The 22903-nt window shown below is 39.7% G+C and overlaps 1 protein-coding gene and 1 long non-coding RNA gene across 6 annotated transcripts in view; both read right to left on the bottom strand.

The window, feature by feature from the left end:
• Nucleotides 1-746: 746 nt before the first annotated feature.
• Nucleotides 747-22903, bottom strand: part of LOC108071476 (plasma membrane calcium-transporting ATPase 2-like) — a 103191-nt gene continuing 81034 nt past the window's right edge. For 2 of the 5 annotated variants that reach the window (XM_070287589.1, XM_070287590.1), the window contains exons 14-15: nucleotides 3322-3390; nucleotides 747-1698 (exon numbers count right to left, since the gene is read on the bottom strand). In XM_070287589.1, the coding sequence (XP_070143690.1) occupies nucleotides 1579-1698; nucleotides 3322-3390 (189 nt within the window). In that variant the 3' untranslated portion in view covers nucleotides 747-1578. The remainder of the gene's footprint in view (nucleotides 1699-3321; nucleotides 3391-22903) is intronic. The other 3 variants (XM_070287591.1, XM_070287588.1, XM_041776718.2) reach the window with 3 other exon arrangements.
• On the bottom strand, nucleotides 11693-12144 carry LOC138929039 (uncharacterized). The gene is made up of 2 exons (XR_011445464.1): nucleotides 11949-12144; nucleotides 11693-11893 (listed from the first exon to the last, which is right to left on the bottom strand). It is a non-coding gene; the product is annotated as an uncharacterized lncRNA (long non-coding RNA).

Raw genomic sequence — 22903 nt, 5'->3', positions numbered from 1 at the left:
AATGACGCATGGCCTCGGTGAACAGCAATTCCGAACACTACGAAGATGTCAAAAATTGGCTAGATCAATGGATCGCGTCCAAAGATGAACAATTTTTTCGACGTGGGATTCACATGATGGCGGAAAGATGGGAAAAAGTTGTGGCCAGCGATGGAAAATATTTTGAATAACTGGTCTGCAGCTATATATATGCAATAAAGCCTAAAATTATGAAAAAAAACTGCGGTTTTATACTTGTACACCCAATATTTGAAATTTCTATAATTTTAATGTGCAAGAAGAATCGTAAAAAAACGATACTATCGATAGTATCGAAATTTCGCTTTCGAAACATCGAAAACATCGAATGGTGCCACTATCGATAGTTTCCCAGCTCTAAGATGGGAGCGCTTGAGCTTTTAGAAGCTCGATGGGCAGAGGGGGAACAGGGGCCTCCTGAAGTGAACACCGTCTAAAAAGATGAAAAGATTTTCGATCACTAAAATACTAGATTATCGATAACAATTACGGACCGACGACAACCCTAATATATGTTTTAAAATAAAGTTTTGCACACCTCATGTTAGGTTTTATAATTTATATTATTTGACCGAAATAAATCAAGTTTATATTATCCAATTGCAAAAAATAAAATAAAAAATATTTTTCATAAATTGCACATTTTATTTTTTCAATACTTACTTAAATATCCAGTCATTTTCAGCGAAGAATAAATTCATAGACATGCATTCTATTTTTTTCTTTACTCACTTTATTTTAAATTTTTTAAGTTACAATAATTGATGGTTTTTGTGTTTTTCGTTTACATTTCGAGATTTTGTGTGTATTGGTAGGATGTGATTACGTTAATGTATTTACTCATTTTATATATAAGTTTTAATTTTTTTGGACACGATTTGTTCTAATTTTTTTATTTGTAACAATTTATTTATGTATTTTTATTTTAGGAATTCAATTTTGGAAATAATTCTCCAAGTACCAGAAGTAAGTATCTTGCAATTTGCCTTCATTATGGTAAGTAACTTCTTTTAACATACTTAAAGCCGGATTTAATTTTTTTGTGTCTTGCAAAAGATTTAATAAATAACAAAGATATACACAGGGTTGCCACAAACAAATAGAAAAATACTTTCAAAATTACTTTAAAAAAAGGTGTTGAAAAAGTAGGCATATCAATATTTTAAGTACATTTTAATCTTTTTAAACCGCTTTTCAAGAGATTAATAAATGTACATAGCGGTTTATGGTGGTGGTATTCCCGGTAATAATAATTTTTCGATATAAATTTTCTTCGAAAAAGTTGCATCTTATTTTCTTTAGAAGAAATTGAGTAGGTTTCGTATTGATGTTTGTATGCGTCAATTCCAATTAATTTGAAGTGTGACCGGGTGAATCTTTGAGGCGGCGGCTTCAGTGTTACCTTGCGCATCTTTAAAGCAACCGCTTTCACGGCAACCAATACGTGCGATGAATCTTAATGATTTTTATTAAACAGCCGTTTCAGTGTGACTGTGCGATGATAAACGTTCGACATCGATTTCGGGTATGGTCAGCTCATCGGGTATATTGTCGGCATACTCAATGGAAGACGTTTCCGATAATCGCTTGCTTTCGCAGCACCTCAGCCAGCGACGTATTATTCGTATGGTCGCCATAACGGGCATCTAGACCTTGGCGAAAAGCGTTCACCACACGAATCTAATTCACAAAAAAATTAAATAAAAAAAGAAAAGAGAGAGAGAGGAGAACGAGAGACACAAAAAATAGAAAACAGTGACAAAAACTAGACAAACTACAGTAATATATGATAGGAGAATAGCTTTTTGATTAGTGAGTCAGGCTTTTAATAATAATAATATTTAATGCAATATTAAATACACAAACAATTTTGTTTAAGAATACACACACATGTTTAAGTTAAGCACGTTTTAACATATGTAGTATGTATGAATATAAAGTGAACGAACCAATGCAACATAGAGTAATAAATAATATATCCGTAGTATTTTATTAGGAGCAATACTTGGATTTCCCAGTTTTTATACCAGACGGAACGAACACAAAAAAAATGCTATCTATGCCTAATAAGTAATCCATTTAAATTTCATTCACTTTTTATCTGCATTTGTAACCCCGATCATAAAATGCATTCACATAAAAACTAGTCTTCAAATATCATGCATTATATATGAGACATAATAAATATAGATTAAACTAAGATGGGGGTCTCAGAGTTATAAAATAACCAATCCAATTTTCAAATAAAAAATTAATTCCAACCAAAACGAAATAGAGAGCTATCTCTTCGACTGAATTTAATTCGGTTAACCGAAATGGTTATTCCATACAAATATACGTACATTGTATGTTATATGAGTATATGTATGTATATGGGTAACTCTCCAGAAACAGCAACCGCGGCCAAAACAGCAAAACTTCCTTAAAATCTTTGTTTTCGAATGGTCATATTAAGAAGTGTTCCAGTTGATCAACATTGACAGAATCTAGCATATTCTAAAACATATTTCGAAATAATTAGATAAGAATTCGAGAAAACGCGATTTTTAAAAAATATGTTTTGTGATAAAAAGTTCTAAAACAGAAGCATTATGCTTTGACTTTTGCTTTCGAACATAAGAAATGTTTTACTAATTTACCTAAAAAATAAAAACATAAAAAGTACGGTGGAAAAAATGTAGCGTTCGAAAGAGAGAAAAATTTTATTTAAAATAAAACTACTTAATATTTTAAAGTTAAACCAAATACATTATGAAGATGAATCTATACATAATTAATTGCATAAAAATCTTTCATCACGTTTCGCTTCAGTGCTTAAACTTGTTTTTTTTTAAGTGAATTCTGAAATTATCTTGAAAACGAACCATTTTCCAAAGTCGATTTCAGCACCATTTATAGTGCTAGCCAAGAGCCATAGGTTTCTAATTTGGTAAAATTAAACTGAAGTCTTGGAACATGTTTTTATTTAGTTATAATACGTACAAATGTCGCGATCGACATCAGATAGTTGCCCATATACAATATTGAAAGTATTGAATAAGCACAGCCAACACAACATATCCTTAAGTATTTTCTCTAGATCAAGATTTAGCAGATACAAGGACAAGGATACATAAGGACAAATTTTTTTATGGCTGTTTAAAGATTTTATTGTAAGAGTAGTATTTACGTATGACTTTAGATGCAAACATACGTTTCCAAGCATTCATTCTTAAGCTTTGGGGTTCTTAACTTAAATATTTAAATGAATGATAAAAAAAAGAGAAAAATTAAAACAAGAATAGGAATTGTTGAAGGGCTTACAGCTTGATCAGTGTTGTTCTTGCTATAGGGGACCGGTATCAAGCGTTCTTGCAATTCGCCGCCTATTACCTTTAAGTATTAAAAAAGAGAAAGATACAAAAAATTAAAAATATAGAAACAATAAAAATATAAAAAGAATAAAAAAATGTGGGAGGAAAAGAGAGAGAGAGAGAAATATATATATATATGTATATAGACAATATGCAGGATTAAATTTTAAGTTCTTAACTTCTAAATATGTGCTTTTTGTTTTAAACATTACATTTTTAAATCGCTGTTCCAATTTTTTTTTCAAGCAAATAAAATCAAGCTTAAAATAGGAAATAAGAAAATATACTTTGACAATAGGGTTTACGTAACATATTCCTTTTAAAGTATTTGTAGGGAAAATGATAGTGTACATATCCTAAATTCTGGTAAGGACACAAAAAGGTTTTATTGTAATTTTACTATAAAGCTATAAAGTAGGTAAATTATTATTAGCATAGTTCCCAATTTAATCTCCAAATTTGTTTATTACACCCTTGCAGGGTATTATCATTTTAGTCAGCAGGACTCAACGCAGTGAAGCATACATTTTCGACCCTATAAACGATATATAGTCTTGATCAGCATCAACAGCCGAGTCGATCTAGACAAATCCGTCTGTTCGGCTTTCTGTTTCTATGCAAACTAGTTCGTCAGTTTTGAAGCTATCTAAATGAGCAGCAGTCTTTTGACGGCTCCCAGTGCACAGTGGTTGATTCCATAGGCCAAAAATAAAAAAACGAAATTCTGAATATGGTCACTTTTTCTGTTAAATTTAGTACTTAACAGAGCAATAAAACGAACTGTAAAATTATTATTGCTCTATCTCTTTCGTACGCGCTACGAATAGAGAGAGAAGACAGACAAAGAAAGCAAGTGGTCGTAGCAGTGAACGAAGCTTAAAAATTAGCCTGTACAAACAAATTAATTGAATATATTAAATCGCGTCCAATCTTAATCAAATAAAATGCATTTTGAAAGTGAAGGTATTTAGCATAAAACTGAGTAATTTTTATGTCATAATATGTTGTGTTTTTGTTTTAAATTAAGTGTTTCATCAGTGCACTGCCGAGTGGTGTACTTTTTTGTATACATAGATTTAACATAGAGAAATAGTTGTATTGCCCGTCTCAGCCCTTAATGAAACCTTTTTATTAATAATTGTGTATGTTTTCTTAGTATATGTTTTAAATTTCAGCTGCAACTTTTTGCAACTTTCCGACTTATGCGCGTTTATGTACTAACGCATACTTTGCGTTTTGTTGTGTTCGTCATATTCGTTGATGCTTTGAAGTCTCAATTGCTCAATTGTGAATTTTTAAATTTCATTTTTTAATTTTAAAACTTATTTCTTAATATATAGGTAATTCATATCGGTGCAAGTTGCAACGTCTATATATTTTTGAGATGTGGTGCTCAGTTACAGGTTCAATTCCTGATAAGGCTAAAAAAACCTATGATGACCTACAACATAGAGTTGAATCTCATGGTTATAAAATCATTGAAAACGATTCTAAGAAACTATTTGATTTATTTAATAAAAAAGTTTGCTGCACTATGGAATAAATGCTATCGAATTAAGAAAAAAGTTATTGAACAAAATTTCGACTGGTTGTCACAATTTGAATATGTGTCTGTTAGTCAATTCGGTGCTTCATCTGATCGAGGACGTCCAAAAATAAGTCTAGCAGAGTGCTCTGAAAGAACCAAGCGGCGACGGATTGCAGAGCTAGCAGAGCTCGATAAGTCAGCTTTGGATGACATTCGTTGGGCTTACAAGCAACCGAATCCTTCAATTTTTCCAGCAAAAGAAATGTGAAGTTGTAGCTCTTATGACTGAGGCAAACTTAACGAAGAATCAATATGAACTCATCAGAAGCTTCGTTAACGGAAAAATTGATGCTAACTTTTTTCCCTGCTATAATAACATTTTAAAGGAAAAGCAGAAAAGCTATCCAGAGCTACTAACCGTTACAGAAGGTGATATTGAGGTTTCGCTACAAAGCTTGTTGGACCACACCGCATCGAGCATTTTAAAATTACAAGGCGATGAAACAGACAAGCTCGATAAGTCCTATAATAACCTAACACTAATAGGGAAATGGGGCTTCGATGGCAGTTCCGGACACAGCCAATATAAACAGAAATATGAAAACAATAATTTGGAAGACAGTTGCTTGTTTGTCACATCGTATGTTCCTCTTCAACTTATTACAAAAACTGATAGTGATAAAGAACAGAAAATTATTTGGAAAAATCCTCGTCCATCCGAAATTAATTCATTGGACAGTTACAGTTTTACATTCCCAGCTTTACATTTTCTCTAAATCTACTGATCGTTTCTATGGCAGCTATATGATATATGATAGTTGTCCGATTTTCATAAAATGTTTACCGAAATTCTGAAATAATAAAAAAGCTCATATCTCAGAGTAGATGAAAATACGTTGAAAAAAACAGAGTTATCATTTTTTCTATTAATTTCCCGATAGTTTCTATGACAGCTAAAAGAAATAGTAGTCCGATTTTTATAAAATTAAAACCGAAATTCTGAAATAATAAAAATGCAAAGTTATAATTTTTTGTTCTTAAAATTTGTCGATCATTTGTATGGCACCTATATAATATAGTCGTCCGATCCGGTCTGTTCCGACATATAAACAGTGAGAGTATTCAGAGGACTATAGAATAGCTTTAAAACTGACTGGACTAGTTTGCGTAGAAGCGGACAGAAGGACATGGCTAGATCGAGGCTGATCAAGAATATATATACTTTATAGGGTCGAAAAGGTCTCTTTCACTGCTTCTGACTGAAATTATAATACCTTGCAAGGGTATAAAAATCTAATAAAACAAGAAAGGAAGCTAACTTCGGCACGCCGAAGTTTGTATACCCTTGCAGATTGGTTTTTAGGTTTATATTATAGATTTAAATGCTAAAAACACTCACAAAACAGAGTTTCATAACATTTTACCTATACTTATTATGTTTACAGTTTGACAGTTACAGTTTTACATTCCCAGCCTTACATTTTCTCTACATCTACCGATCGCTCCTATGGCAGCTATAAGATATAGTTGTCCGATTTTTATGAAATTTATACCAAAATTCTCGAATTATAAAAAAAAAATCTTATATCTTAGAGTTAATAAAAATGCGTTGAAAAACAACGAAGCTATAATTTTATTTCTATTAATTTCCTGATCGTTCCTATGGCAGCTATATCATATAGTCGTCCGATTTTCATAAAATTTTTACCAAAATTCTGAATAATAAACAAGAAAGGAAGCTAACTTCGGCAAGCCGAAGTTTATATACCCTTGCAGATTGGTTTCGATGTTTATATTATAGATTTAAATGCTGAAAACACTCACAAAGCAGAGTTTCATTACATTTTACCTATACTTATTATGTTTACAGTTTGACAGTTACAGTTTTACATTCCCAGCCTTACATTTTCTCTACATCTACCGATCGCTCCTATGGCAGCTATATGATATAGTTGTCCGATTTTTATGAAATTTATACTATAATTCTAGAATAATAAAAAAAGCTTATATCTCAGAGTAGATAAACATACGATAAAAAACAACGAAGCTATAATTTTTTTTCCTATTTATTTCTCGATCGTTCCTATGGCAGCTATATCATATAGTCGTCCGATTTTCATAAAATTTTTACCAAAATTCTAAAATAATATAAAATAGCCATATCTATAAAATGGTGCAAAAATGTTGAAAAAGCAAAGTTATAATTTTTTTTATATATATCGAACATTTGTATGGCAGCTATATGATATAGTCGTCCGATCTGGCCCGTTCCGACATATATAGCAGTGAGAGCATATAGAAGACTATATGCAAAGTTTCATTCAGATAGCTTTAAAACTGAGGGACTAGTTTGCGTAGAAACAGACAGACGGACAGACGGACAGACAGACAGACGGACAGACGGACAGACGGACATGGCTAGATCGACTCGGCTGTTGATGCTGATCAAGAATATATATACTTTATAGGGTCGGAAACGTCTCCTTCACTGCGTTGCAAACTTCTGACTGAAATTATAATACCCTGCAAGGGTATAAAAATGGCCATATCTAAAAAATTATGCAAAAATTTTTATTTTAGGAATTCAATTTTGGAAATAATTCTACAAGTACCAGATGTAAGTATCTTGCAATTTGCCTTCATTATGGTAAGTAACTTCTTTTAACATATTTAAAGCCGGATTTAATTTTTTTGTGTCTTGCAAAAGATTTAATAAATAACAAAGATATACACAGGGTTGCCACAAACAAATAGAAAAATACTTTCAAAATTACTTTAAAAAAAGGTGTTGAAAAAGTAGGTGTTCAAACATGAACACGGTTATAGATAAGAAGCATCTGTTAGCGATTAAGTCCCAGCAGCAGAGCCCTGCCGCAGCACTTGTATGTGCATATCTATCTATTAATACAACCGCCACTTGAGCCTATGTAACAAGTAACCCGAAATATGACCTCCTGTGAGCGGTCTGGGTTTGTTTAAGATATGTACGATCGGGTTGACATGTGCACCCTTATCGTATTTAAAATATTTCTCACGATCGGGAACTGACCGATGCGTGGGTCTAGAACTAAGATCTACAATGTACATTCTCATGTTAGCTATATAAGCTAGGGTTTGAATGAAATAAAATCAGTTTCTTACAAAAACTCAGCAGATGAAGACTTCTCATTTATTTTGGAGCTCTTTCATTTTGGTCCTTCGAGCCGGATGGAGAGTTCTTATTTATTTGGGGTTTTCATTTTGGTCCTTCGACCGCTCTGCAACTTTCCCCCCTGTGGTAAGAGGTTCAGAGTTTTAAACCAGCACCTTAAAAGATTAAGGCTGCAAAAATAAAGATCTCTTGTTTCCCCCCACCCGTGGTAAGGAACAGAGAATAATATTATAAAACAAAAAGACACAAAAGAGTCTTTTATGTTTAAATTGAAGCACCATTTAGGCTTGACATAGCTAAAGGTTGCTGTAATACCATTGAAATATATGGTTTGGAGGCGTACTGAGGCCTTTTTTTTTTGAATAAAAGAAAACATCAGTAGTGAATGTGCTAAAGAAAAAAAAAAGTGCATTAAATTGGAAAATAATAAATAAAATTATTTTGTGGCATTTGAAATTGCCAAAAGCAAAAGGATAAAAAAGAGTCCTTTTTGTTAAAAAAAAACAAAAAATTGTTCCACCTCCATTGGTTGGTTTTTTAAGAGAATAAAAATGAAAAATTTTTTATTGTCGAGTAATCGACAAAATATAAACAAATTTTGTGTGGAAGTTACCCAGCCCTTGACGGAGAATAAGAAGAAGGAGGGACGAACGCACGGCAGCAACTACAAATAAGTCTGCAACAACCACTACAGTCGCAGCGACGACACAGGCGGCAGCGACGACAGCAGCAGCGACGACAGCAGCAGCGACGACAGCAGCAGCGACGACAGCAGCAGCGACGATTCAGGCGGCACCTCAACGCATCCCACACTGACTGCAGCAGCACTCAGAAGGTTTGTCGCAAGAACAGGAAAATGCGCTACTATTTATTCCGATAAACGGAACAAATTTTGTAGGCGCAGCTAGAAACTTGGCAAAGGCCATTAAAAGAAGGAATTGAGTGGCATTTTATTCCACCTATTCCGCCGGCAGGACCTCACTTTGGAGGTATCTAGGAGTACTAAAGGCACTCTGCTAATAAAAAATAAAAAATAATTATAATTCCGTAAGCAGGCAATTACAAGCTGATGCTTTCGATGTCCGTACACAATATCTTAAAATTTGTAATTCGTAAAAAAATCATTTTGAATTGTATTGTATTTTTTGAGAAGTTTATGACCTAAAATTCAACAGCTTGCTGGCCCTTAGCAGAATGTTCACACAGGAACATGAATTAAAAATTAAAATTAAATTGTAATTGTTTATTAAGCCATGATACAGAGGCGTTGTAAAATATTAGTTGCGAAATTAATAATATCGAATAAATAAATACATACGCAATAACTTTTGATCCTTTAAGGATATTGCTAATATTGTCATATGTCCTTATAAAGGGACCCTAGAGCAACAATTGACAACAACAACAACAACAAAATGTATTTTACCTGTGTTTGTTGCAATTATTTAATATAAGGTCAACTGTTACAGTTGAATTTACTAAGCTTTTTATTCAACTGCCACAGTTTGCGCGAGAAGAAAGCCTGTTAGCAAACAAAGTCGTCATTTGCAGCCTCTTCCTGGACCCACGCTTACGACGCATATTGCTGCAACACCCAGAAAACGTGATGCGCGCAAAAAAGGAGCTAAAACAGCTCTTACGCCAACTATGGCAGTTGAAGGAAAAGGTTAGTAAATTCATTTTATATAAATAATAAGCAATAATTAATTCAACATATTTTCAGATTGAGTCGCTGTCAAAATTGTTGTTCCTAAAATTAAATAAAAATTATTAAAATACATAAATGCATAATAAATTGCAAATTAATGTACTTAATTGTTCTATTGATTGATCATTATGATGATTATCATTATCATTATTATCATTGTTTTGGTAATTGTGTATATCTGCTGCTGCTGCTATGTATGTAACAGTTGACCTTATATTAAATAATTGCAACAAACACTTGTAAAATACATTTGGTTTTTGTTGTTGTCAATTGTTGCTCTAGGGTCCCTTTATAAGGACATATGACAATATTAGCAATATCCTTAAAGGATCAAAAGTTATTGCTTGGTGAGTTTTATTTTGAACAAAAAAAATAAAAATCACGAATATTTGTTTTTAATGTTTCAAAACATTCTAACTCTGTCGAACCGAAATCAAATTTTCTATCTTTGCGTATAAGATCGTATAACGTTTTTGCTTTCGTCGAAAAATCTTTAACGAATCTTCTAAAATAAGAACACAATCCAAGAAAGCTCTGAACTTCATGCGTTTTGGTTGGCACAGGAAAATCTTTAACTGCTTGCATACCCTTTGAGTCTGGTTTAATGCCATCTCCTGATATAATGTATCCTAAATACTTTACTTCACTTTGAAGGAATTCACATTTGTCTATTCTTAGCTCTAGCTTGTTATCTACTAATCGCTTAAACACCTCTGTTAATATTTCTAAATGACACTTACTATCTTTTGTTGCTATCAAAATATCGTCCATGTAAATGAGAACTTTGTCCTCTCTAACCAAGTCAGCAAAAATTCTATTTACGAATCTTTGAAAGACTGCGGGGGCGTTTCTTAGCCCGAACGGCATTCTAAGCCATTCGTATTGTCCCATTGGCGTAGTGAACGCGGTGTATTTGACCGAATCCTCATGCATGTGCACATGAAAGAATCCGTTTCTAAGATCTAGCTTCGTAAAAAGGACTTTTTCAGAAAGTTTATCAATTAGATCGTCTATGAGGGGGGTGGGGTAGTTGTCTTTTAGCATATTTTTGTTAAGTGTGCGATAATCAACGCACATTCTTAACTCTCCTGACTTTTTCTTAACTAGAACAATTGGTGATGCATATTCTGACTCGCTTGCACGTATAATACCATCTTTTATATAATCGTCTAACAAATCTTGAACTTGACTTTTCTCCGCAAACGATAGACGTCTCGGAGGGTAGTTGAACGGTTTAGTTTTTTCAAAATTAAGTTTCATTTCCCATTTTATTGACGGGAGTACTGGACGTTTCGCTTTTACATAAAATTGTTCAACAATAGTTATCATTCTGCTTCTTAAATTTACATCGCAATTCTCATTTATGTTCAGCTGGCTGCATTCAGTTGCCTCGGGATATTCTATTAATAACATTTCTGATTCAAAGCTGTTATCATATTGACTATTAATTTTGCTTTCATTTTCACGACTTTGTTCATCATAATGTGACTTTACTGTATTTTGTATCAACTTGACATTATTTGTATCCTTAAATTTGTTATCATTACTTTTTGACCTATCCTCTTCACCACTTCTATTATTTAAACAATCATTTCCTAAATTTCTATAATTTGAACGATAATTTTTTGATTTTTTTTCAGTTGAACGATCATTTTTGGAAAAACTACTATTTGAACAACAATTTTCCGCATATCTATCATTTGAACAATCATTTTTCGCATAACTATCATTTGAACAATCATTTTTCGCATAACTATCATTTGAACTATCATTTTTCGCATAACTATCATTTGAACTATCATTTTTCGCATAACTATCATTTGAACTATCATTTTTCGCATAACTATCATTTTCTCTCACAATCTTAAAGTTACAAATGCTCATGAAATCTCGTCCCAAAACTGTTCCATATGCCATCGATTTGTTCGCCACAATTAGTAACTCAAAATTAAACATTTCTTTATTGATAATAACAAAACATGATATTTTTCCGATTATATCTAAGGGGCTACCATTTAAACCAACGTAATTTGTGAGAATCTTTTCATTTGACTTGATATTTTGCTTTTCTAGTATGTTTTCCACGTATGACATCTTAATGAAACTAATTGGACTCCCAGAATCGATTAGGCATTCTAAAAACAAACATTGATCAGGTTCTGAACCAAAATATATCTTAAACGGTCTTACATATTCATTGCTGGGCACGAACTTCTTCTCAGTGCAGTGGTGTACCTGGTGATCCATACTGCCACATGCGTAGCAGGCTCCGTGCTCACGCTTGGGTTTGCGGCAGTCAGCAGCGAAATGTCCAATGGAGTTGCAGTTGAAGCACCTTTTTGGAGGGGCCGAAGCAGGTCCATTCCCGGTCGAAACTTTGGCCCGTCCTGACGAAGACAGTGGTGGCTTACGTAAAGCAACTTTTGCAAACGCCTGCAACAGCTGTGCAGACGAGTTGAAGCAGTGCATGTGTGCTTGTTGTCGCAGAAGAGTGTCGGGAATCCCCTCTATGATGCTGTCGATTAGCTCTTCGTCGTCCATTTGGATGTGTGTGGCTAGAAGGGTTTTTTTCCTTGAAATATGTGGAAAAATCTTCAGACGGATTCCACTTGCGCCCTTGAAATTTGCGTCGAGACATTATCTTGCTCTTCTTGCTATTGAAAGCCTCATCAATCTGTCGTAGTAGTTCATGAATCGGCAAAGTCAGCAAACTTTCAGATGAGTGCAACCAAACTTGAGCGCGGTCCTTTAGTTTCGACATCACTAACATGCGGATCACGTCATCGCTCAGATTGTACATTTTCGTGATAGCATTAAGTTGTGCGATCCATGTGCTGACAGGCAGCTTGTTGTTAGCGGCGCCGTCGTATGTTGGAAGCATTTCTCTGGCCATGGCCAGCAAAGAATTGTTGTTTACTGGTGTCCCCTCCGATCTGGCATCTCCGCCAGCGACGTTCCGATCTGGTGTGGAGACATTGTTCTGATTCGGTGTGGCACCACCGTTCTGATTCGGTGTGGCAGCACTGTTCTGTTTCGGTGTGGCATCGCTGTTCTGTTTCGGTATGGCATCGCTGTTCTGACGCTGAACAAATTCCATTCTCAGAATCTCGTTTTCCAATTGGACTAGCTCTAGCTGACGCTTTAAGGCATCCAACTGAGTCGAAACTTCGGGAACATTTACCTCGTCTGCTGGTCTCGGATTGTGTTGGTGGTTGAACTCCGAAGTCCTGGCGTCATCGTGAACATGCACGTTTCGTTCAGCTACTGTGGAAGCCGCTCTGGCCTCATGTTCGATCATGTCGCTTACGGTTTCGACGCTGTTGTCTGGCGCCGCTGCTCCGGCGTCGCCGTGCTCCAAACCGCTACTACCGGCGTCGTTTTCCAATTCCGCCATCGTCGGGCAAGTTCCTCGCGCTTCGGGGGGCACTCCATTGAGTCTTGCGGCAAGCGTTGCCTTATTTCCACTTTTCTGCATGTTGAGCCTTCCCAGCCAATTGCGTAGTTCCGCCACGGTGTAGTCGTCTGCACCGATGGTTTCCATTTTTAGTTTTTGTAATGTTTTATTCACTTTGTAGGTTGAGCGTCTGAGAAAAAAAAAATGTCTTCTCAGTTATCCCACTTCTGAATTGTAGGAGGCACGTTCTGTTCTTTTCAGTGGTGTGAGGAGTCGTTCGACTTCCCACAAATACGGGCGGCCAACTACAACGGCAACCACGCCAGCCGCCGACAACAAAAACAGCTCCCGCAGCCAACAACAACAGCAGAGTCAACGTCAGCCGAACCATATCAACAGCGCCAGCAGCGAAGATCAACAGCGTCAGCAGCGAATATCAACAGCGTCAGCAGCGAACAACAACAGCGTCAGCAGCGCCCAAAAACAACAACAACGGCGGTCAGGAGCCGGCAGCGACAACAACAGTAGCCGACGGCAATAACAACTGCCGCCAACGCTCATGGAGAGCCGCAGCAGCTAGCAGCGAAATCAAAACAAACCGGCAAATGCCCACAAATTATTCTCACCTTGTACAATAAGCTTTGGAAATAATTTTGTATAATACTTTAATCACTTCTCACTTTGTAAACATAATCTTTGTATATAATCATTTTCTATTGTTTTTGTAAAATAAGCTGTATATTTAAGCAGCCAAGTTTCGCACTATAATCATCTTCTAGTTGTACAGAATTTAAGCGTAGTCAAGAATTAGTAGTTATCTTTGGTTCCCCGTTCTCACATCTCTAGATCCCGCACACACACACACACACACACCTACACTCGGATTTAAATTTTAAATTTTGAATTTTGAATTTTGAATTTTAAATTTTAAATTTTAGATTTTAAATTTTGAATTTTGAATTTTGGATTTTGAATTTTGGACTCTAAATTCTAAATTTTGAATTTTGGGCTTTAAATTTCTAATCTTGAGTTTTGAACTATAAATTTTGAATTTTGAATTTCGAGTTTGAATCTTGAATTTTAAGTTTGAATTTGAGTTTAGGTCTGAATTTGGGTTTGGGTTTGGGTTTGGATTTGAATTCGGGTTCAAATCTAAATTTAAGACCTAGCGCACAAGCCCTGGTTGAGAAGCTTGGAACGATGCTGGATGACATGATCGCGAAGTTCACGGACACCAAAAGCAACAACAAAAAGGTTGTCCGTCACGTCACGCAGAGCACAATAGACTCGATGCTGGCTATGAAAAAGCTACAGCTCGAAATTGCAGAAGTTATCCCCGACGCCCACCCCGAGCGCACCACCCTATGCGCTAGCCAGCAGACAACCCCGACGCTGAGTGGCACGAAGCATGCGGATGCACCCGCAGGCAGGCCAGGAAATCCAGCTTGGCAACTTGTTAAGGCCAAGCCCAAGCCAAAGAACCCTCAGACCAGAGCTGAGACCAGCGTGCGGGAGGAAGATCGCGCACCACGCACTCCGAAGCCAAGGAAACAGCGCTCTGACGCTATTCTAATCAAATGCAACGAAGGATCCTACGCGGACATGCTGAAGATTGTAAAAACCGAGCCCTCCCTACAGGGACTCAAGAATAGCGTGCAAGGTGTGCGAAGGACAGCTAATGGCGGGCTCCTGCTTAGGATGCAAAAGCCCCTCGATCCAGCTACGCAACAGCTACAAGCTGCCATAAAGACAGCCATCTCCGGCAAAGCGGAAGTGACTGTCATGCATGAAACAGTCCAGGTGGAGATTCGCGATCTGGACGACATGACCAGCGGAGAGGAGGTCACCATGGCCCTGTTCGCTGGCGAAGAATGCGACATTTCAGGCGACGCTGCACCCAGGATGCGGAAAGCATTCGGCGGGACTCAGATCGCTACGGTCAACCTTAGACCTGAGCATGCGCGGAGGCTGCTGGAGAAGGGCAAAATCCGGATCGGATGGGTCGTCTGCCGCATTAGGCAGAAGACAGAACCGAAGCGCTGCTTTAAGTGCATGGGCTTCGGACATAATGCTGTGAGATGCCGAGCCCCGGAAGCAACAGCCAAGACCACGCAGGACTCCTGCTTCAAATGCGGAGGCACTGGCCATAAGCACAAAACATGCCATGGCAAGCCTATGTGCATTTTATGCACCCGAGCGGGAAAGACCGCGAGGGACGCGGAGCACGCGACTCTGAGCAGGTCCTGCCCAGAGTACCAGAAGGCCGCCAAACACATGCAGAATGGTTAAGTTTCTCCAACTTAACCTCAACCACTGCAGAGCAGCCCAGGACCTCCTGTCCCAAACGGCTACGGAGCTGAAAACAGACATCGCTATACTAAGCGAACCGTATAGGGCAAAACCTGACGGTGTGTGGCAGCAGAGCACCGACGGCGGGGCAGCCATCTGGAGCTGCGGGCAGCCTGCGGGCCATATGACGCAGAGAGCGTCGAGACCTGGCTACACCAGGGCCAAGATCCATGAGGTGACCGTGTACAGCTGTTACCTTGCTCCGAGCATGCACATAGACGCCTTCCGAGATGTGGTGCAGGAGATCGCCCAGGACGCCCGTGGAAGGTCGCCGGTATTAATCGCTGGGGACTTCAATGCATGGTCCACCGCCTGGGGGAGCTCGAGGACAACGCAGAGGGGAACCATCCTCCTGGATGCCCTGGCCACCCTGAATGTCTGCCTCCTCAACGACGGTAACAGGTGCACCTACAGCAAGGCAGGCAGAGAGTCAGTCATCGACCTGACCTTTGCCAGCCCGGAACTCACCCGGAACAGCCAATGGGAAGTCACGGACCTGCTAACATACAGCGACCATGCCGCGATAACCTTCAATACGATGCACAGCCAGCAGCGACTTCCTGACCGGCAAACTGCGTATAGGGTACACACCCTAAACGTAGAAGTGCTTCTAGCCAGCATGGATTGCAACGCCATCATTGGGGATGCAAATAGCTGCGCGGATGGGTTATCTGCCAGGATCAAGGCTGCCTGCGATGCGGCAATGGAGAGCTCCAGCAGGGGATGTGGCAGGCGACCAGTCCCGTGGTGGAACCAGGAGATAGCCACAGCCCGAAGCGAGTGCCTCTCAGCAAGGCGGAGATGCCAGCGAAACAGAGGACGCCCTCTGCAAGGGATGTACGAGTCCATCTACAGGGAGAGGAAGAAAGCCCTCAAAGTGGCCATCAGGGCGAGCAAAAACAGGTGCTTCCAGGACCTCTGCGACGCGGCTGACCAGGAGCCGTTCGGGTCGGCCTACAAGATGGTAATGGGAAAGCTAATCAGACAGCCGACACCAACCTCCCATGAGCAACTGAGAGCAATAGTTACCACGCTGTTTCCAGCCCAGCCGCCCCTGGTGCTTCCCAACGTGACCGTGGGGGAACCAATCCCTATTGATGAAAAGGAGGTCCTAAGCGCGCTAACCAGCTGCAAAGCCTCCAAGGCCCCTGGACCAGACGGCATCCCAAACGCGGCCCTGCTTGCGATAGCGAAGTCCCACCCGAAGTTGTTCGCGGAGGTGTACAACAACTGCATCGCCGAACGGACTTTTCCTACAGGCTGGAAGCAGAAAAGGCTTGTACTCGTTCCGAAGCCGGGAAAATTGGACGACGATCCATCTTCATACCGGCCCCTCTGCATGCTGAACTCCCTCGGAAAAATATTCGAGCGGATTATATGCAGCAGGCTAGAAGCGGAAATCGAAGAGCGCGGAGCCCTATCCAGCCACCAGCACGGGTTTCGTAAGAAACGCAGCACTATCGATGCAATCCGCGAGGTAACGCAGCTGGCAGAAAATGCGATTGAAGGCGAAAGATGGCAAGGAGGCACCAAGAAATACTGCCTTGTGTGCACCCTGGACGTCAAAAACGCCTTCAATTCTGCAAACTGGAGCCGAGTCCTCCAAGCACTCCAACGGGGCGGCATATCCGGATACCTCGTACAGCTGATAGCCGATTACTTCAAAGACCGCGTTCTGCAATACAAATCGGACGCCGGAAACCAGGAGCACCAAGTAACAGGAGGCGTACCCCAAGGCTCAGTCCTCGGGCCAATCCTATGGAATGTCATGTACGACGGTGTACTGAGGCTGAATCTGCCCGAAGGCTGCTCTGTAGTGGGCTTCGCAGATGACATCGCATTGGTCACTGTGGAGAAGCACCTGGCTGATGTTTCCACAAAATGCAGCCTTGCCATCGACATGCTGATGTCCTGGCTAGCGGACAACGGACTCTCGCTTGCCGAACACAAGACGGAAGCAGTGCTCATCAGCAGCAGGAAGGCCGTAGAGAAAGTGAACTTCCGTGTCGGGTCGACTACCATCGAGTCCTGCCCAGCGGTCAAGTACCTAGGCGTCCAGATCGACCACAGGCTAAACTACAAGAGCCACCTGGAGTACGTAGCGGCCAAGGCTTCCAAGGCCACTGGCGCCATCTCAAGGATGATGGCCAACACACGAGGCCCAAAGCAGCACAGTCGAAGGCTAATAGCAACCGTGGTGACGTCTACCATCCTATATGCCGCGCCGATATGGGCGGAAGCTATGTCGACCGCGAGCTACAGTCGACAATGCAAGATGGTATATAGACGCTGCGCACTGCGCATCTCCAGCTGCTTCTGCACAGTATCGGAAGAGGCCGCACTGGTTGTGGCTGGAACAGTCCCAATCGACCTACTGGCAGCGGAGCGCAGGACTGGCAACTCGGGTAGTGGAACTCAGCGGAACAGAACCATCTCCCTATGGCAAACGAGGTGGGATAGTGCGAGCACTGGACGGTGGACGTACCGACTCATCCCCGAACTGGAACCATGGCTATATAGAAGACACGGGCAGATGGATTTCTACACGACGCAACTGATTACAGGCCATGGATGCTTCAAGGCATACCTCCACAGATTCAAACACGAGGCTGATCCCTTCTGCGATTACTGCGGCAGCGGAGTTGTCGAGGACGCAGAGCATGCATTCTTCTCATGCTCACTATTCAGCGCGGATAGAGCTGCCCTGGAAGCAGCAACGAGCTGTCGTCTTACACCGGAAAACATAATCGGGTGTATGCTGGAGACGCCGTCCAATTGGGAGGCGGTTACGAACATGGCAGCAACCGTATTGAGAGAGCAGAGGCGCCGGGAGAAGATCCGACGCATGGACGGCGAACGATGAGCGGCACCTGACCGCCTGCCGCCCCGCGAAGTATAGCTTTGCGGCAGTCCCGCGGGAGCGGACATTTCTCTTTCTTACTCTACTACTTATGTATGATACTTATATCTTTAAATAAAAAAAAAAAAAACACCTACACTCGGAGAGCAGAGAGAGTTATTCACCACGAACAAGTGGCCACGGAGTTAGCGCCGTATGAGAGCAACGGAGAGCGAGCATACGATCGAGCGCAAAGCAACCCCCGAAAATTGGCACGCGCCAACGGGAGAGAGCGAGAGGGAAGCTGATGCACCGAAATGCAAGAGCAATGGAAAATTACCAGCGCGGCCGAAAATTTGGCAAAGCCGCGTGGCTGGATTTACTTTTGCGGAGGCGACGAAAACGGATAGACGTGCGAGCGGTCGACGTAGTTTTTTTTCAACGAAGCCAAAACGGGAGTGTTTCACGCGACGGAGTTTTTCTGCGATCTACGAGTGTAAACCCAGATATTGACAGTGTTCAGAAAGAACACACAAATATGAATATCAGAAAGATAAGAGCCTGTCTATGTTTAAGCAATAAAACAACACCAAATTGTTGCGTCTGGGATGCAGATGTCCGGCACTCTAGCAAATGTGCATACCTATCTCAGCTAGGTACCTAGAACGCTTGGTGGGTTATATGACCTCCTGCGAGTGGTCACCATATGTTAAAGATAAAGACCATAGAAGGTTTCCCGCGGTCGGAGATATACCGATCCGTGGGTCTAGAAATAAGTAATTTCCATTCTCATGTTAGCTACCTAAGCTAGGATTTTAAGAAATAAATTTAGTTTGAAAGAACAGCTCACCAATGTCAGACGCTCGTTTCATGTACAGCCTCTCTCGACATTTTGGTCCTTCGAGCGCTCTGCAACCTTCCCCCCTGTGGTAAGAGGTTCAGAGTCTCGTTTTGGTCCTTAGAGTTTGTTTTATCATCTCAACCACGTCAGACGCGTGTCTCTTTTTTTACAGCCTCTCTGACATTTTGTGGTACTTTGGCCGCTCGATCAAAGACGTCAGACGCTTGTTTCATGTACAGCCTCTCTCGACATTTTTGTCCTTCGGCCGCTCTGCAACTTTCCCCCCTGTGGTAAGAGGTTCAGAGTTATAAACCAGCACCTTAAAAGTATTAAGGTTGCTAAAAATAAAAATCTCTTGTGTCCCCCCACCCGTGGTAAGGAACAGAGAATAAATATATGAACAAAAAGACACAAAAGAGTCTTTTATGTTTTAAAATACTAGCACCATTTAGGTTGCTGAAATACCATGGAAGAAATGGTAAGGCGTGCTGAAGCCATGAATATCAGTAGTGAATGTGTTTAAAAGAAAAAAAAAAAAAAGATATAAAAAGTGCATTAAATTAAAAAAAAAAAAAAAAAAAAAAAAAAAAAAAACAAAAAATTGTTCCACCTCCATTGGTTGGTTTTTTAAGTATCCAACTCAAGACGGGTACAGAAGGAGGGAAGACCGCACGGCAGCAAAGAAGTCTGCAAAAACAACTACAGCCGCAGCGACGATACAGGCGGCATCAGAAAATCGTCCTACAGCCAACAACGGCGGCAGCGACGACAGCAGCAGCAGAAACAACAACATCAACATTAAAGACGACGGCGGCGCGGCAGAAGCGGAAGAAGCAGCAGCTTAATCAACTTTATTAAAAATTCTTTTTTATTAGAAATATAATTATTTTTTGTTTTTGTAAAGAAAAAAAAAAAAGAGTATAAAATATCATAAAAACGCAAGTTAGATCAGGAGTTAGGTAACGTAATATTCCCCCGGCAGGACCTCACTTCGGAGGTATTTAGAAAGCTGGAGTTAAAATCATGATAGCTTTAGATAAAACGAATAGTTTCAATACCGATTGCTTAATTTAAAAATAATTGTTCAAAAATTAAGAAAAATAATACCATCCACAATTGCATATCCATCAAATTTCCAGACACGCTGGTTTTATATTTTCATTGATAGTTATAGCAGTTTTGATAATATATTTTGTGAAAAAATGTTTAATTAGGCAAAGATTAGAAGCCATAACATTTGCCGGCCCGTTGCAAGGAAATTAATATCAAATAATTAAGTAAAAATATATATGTTAAAAAATTATACAAATTTACAGTCCACTTAAATCGTTGTTTGCACAAATATCAAAAATAAAATATATTGTTCACTAAATGTCAAGCTTGCCGGGCCTTTGGCAGAATGTTCATAAGAACACGATTATTTTTATTATTAAGAAACACAAAATAAAACGAATGGTAATTTAAGACATAAGAAAATCTAATGTTGAAAAGGAAATATAAATAAACAAGAAGAGCAAGATTTAAGTTGAAAAATGAAATGAAATAAATAATTACAGTCCACTAAATCGTTGAAGCAATTATACATAAGCAATAAATTATGTAAATCTTATGTCAGTTTTGCCGGCCTTTGGCAGAATGTTCAGAAAGAACACACAAATATGAATATCAGAAAGATAAGAGCCTGTCTATGTTTAAGCAATAAAACAACACCAAATTGTTGCGTCTGGGATGCAGATGTCCGGCACTCTAGCAAATGTGCATACCTATCTCAGCTAGGTACCTAGAACGCTTGGTGGGTTATATGACCTCCTGCGAGTGGTCACCATATGTTAAAGATAAAGACCATAGAAGGTTTCCCGCGGTCGGAGATATACCGATCCGTGGGTCTAGAAATAAGTAATTTCCATTCTCATGTTAGCTACCTAAGCTAGGATTTTAAGAAATAAATTTAGTTTGAAATATCAACTCAACAACGTCAGACGCTCGTTTTATTTACAGCCTCTCTCGACAGACAGTGACAATTTATACCCGAGACCAACCAGGAAGGTGGTACTCGAAGTGCCCAGTGATCGTGAGGCAGCCAGTGGAGTGCGGAGAAGTTTTCTCGACGGCCAAGGAGGCAAATTCTTTTGGAAGCGGACGGCGAGGACGTGGCGGAACCCAGCAGGCAAAGAGCGGTCTCAGTGCGGATGGATCCGAGAAATGTCCGCTAAAAATATTAAATGTGAACAAAGAATCGGAGTTTCCGCATTAGGTTCGGGGAATGCTCAAAAACGGACGCGCAAACGGACGAAAAGCAAAACTGTGGCGTTTCCCGTGAATGTACCAAAAACGTATTGCTAACGGACACTAAACCGTACAGTGGGCGGCCAAAAAGCGGACTTACCGCAATAGGTTTGCCTAATTGTCGAAACCTGGTCCGAAAACAGATACTGAAACGGGCTAACACTGGGACCCGTGCAAATGCCGCAAATGTCCCGCTAACGGACACTAAAACGCACTGCACGCGTTAAAAATCTTGTCGTCAACGAAATTTCTAGAACTCGATGAACGGTTCTTCTCCTTCCATCTTTTGTCGCTTGCCTGTTTTTTTGTTATTTCGCTGCAAATGAGCGGGAGGCAAATATTATTGCATCATCTTTCAACTCTTTTGGTTTGAGGAATGTATACCGTCGCGACTCTTTTCCTTTTGACCGGCGAGTTGTGCGGACGTGAGTGTACAGTTTTTTACAAGACGCACGTGTTTTCAACGGTAAGTGTTAAATTTAAATTGATTAATATGTACAATCTCATACTAATGAACTAATATTGACTAGATTTTTATTTATTTATGCTGGCGAGACTTAATTTCCGACGAAGTGGCGCGCCAATGGTCCTGGTTTGGGACAGAGTTCAAAATGTCCATTCGAGAGATGCTTATTACGTCATCCGTCAAAGGTATGTATATTTTTCGTATATTTTTTAATACGTATATACTTATAATAATTTATATTTTTACAGCCGCTTTTATAAACAAATTTGCGTTGGAGGATGCAAGCAGACACAAAAGCAGAATGCACAGGACGGTTAGTATTAGTATTATTAGTTTTAAGGAAATGAACAAATCTTAAGTAAAATGTTTATTTTTTAAGTTAAATAATGATAAATAATAAACAATGATAAACATAAATAAATGTATGTTTTATTTACATTAAAAAAACCCGAAATTCTAAAAAAATTGAGTTGGAAATAGATATTAAAAATGTATCTGAAACGCATCGTCAAAAGGTCCCCAAACGGTACTTTTTCCGGTATCGCCACAGGTCCACTAACGGAACTCTTTCGGGTATCGTAAAGGGGTTGCTATCGGTACCGTTTCCGGTCTCGCCACAGCGTCCGCAAACGCTATTAGTTCGTGCTCCGAAAATGAGAGGTTTTGGTGCCACAAACCCCAGGACATGTAATTTACTTTGCTACCGATCTTGAGCCTAAAATCGGACGTTTTGTCCGCCTGCGGTCCGCAAAACTTCAGTTTTTAATATTTTTTACGGAGTTTTTGTCTGCTGGGAAGCAGCAGCCACCGGCAGACGTGTGTGTGTGCGGAGAAAAACGGAGACGGGTGAGTGTATAGGGAGGATCGCATTTTGGCCAGCGGGTACATGTGTAAATAGAAATTTCTCGACGGCCAAGATGCGGTTTTCGCTAGAGTAGGCTAGAAATAATGCCCCGAAACCTAACCTTGT

This window comes from Drosophila kikkawai, chromosome 4, assembly GCF_030179895.1.
Source record: "Drosophila kikkawai strain 14028-0561.14 chromosome 4, DkikHiC1v2, whole genome shotgun sequence".
NCBI lineage: Eukaryota > Metazoa > Arthropoda > Insecta > Diptera > Drosophilidae > Drosophila > Drosophila kikkawai.
This window is presented reverse-complemented; position numbering and strand designations above follow the sequence as displayed.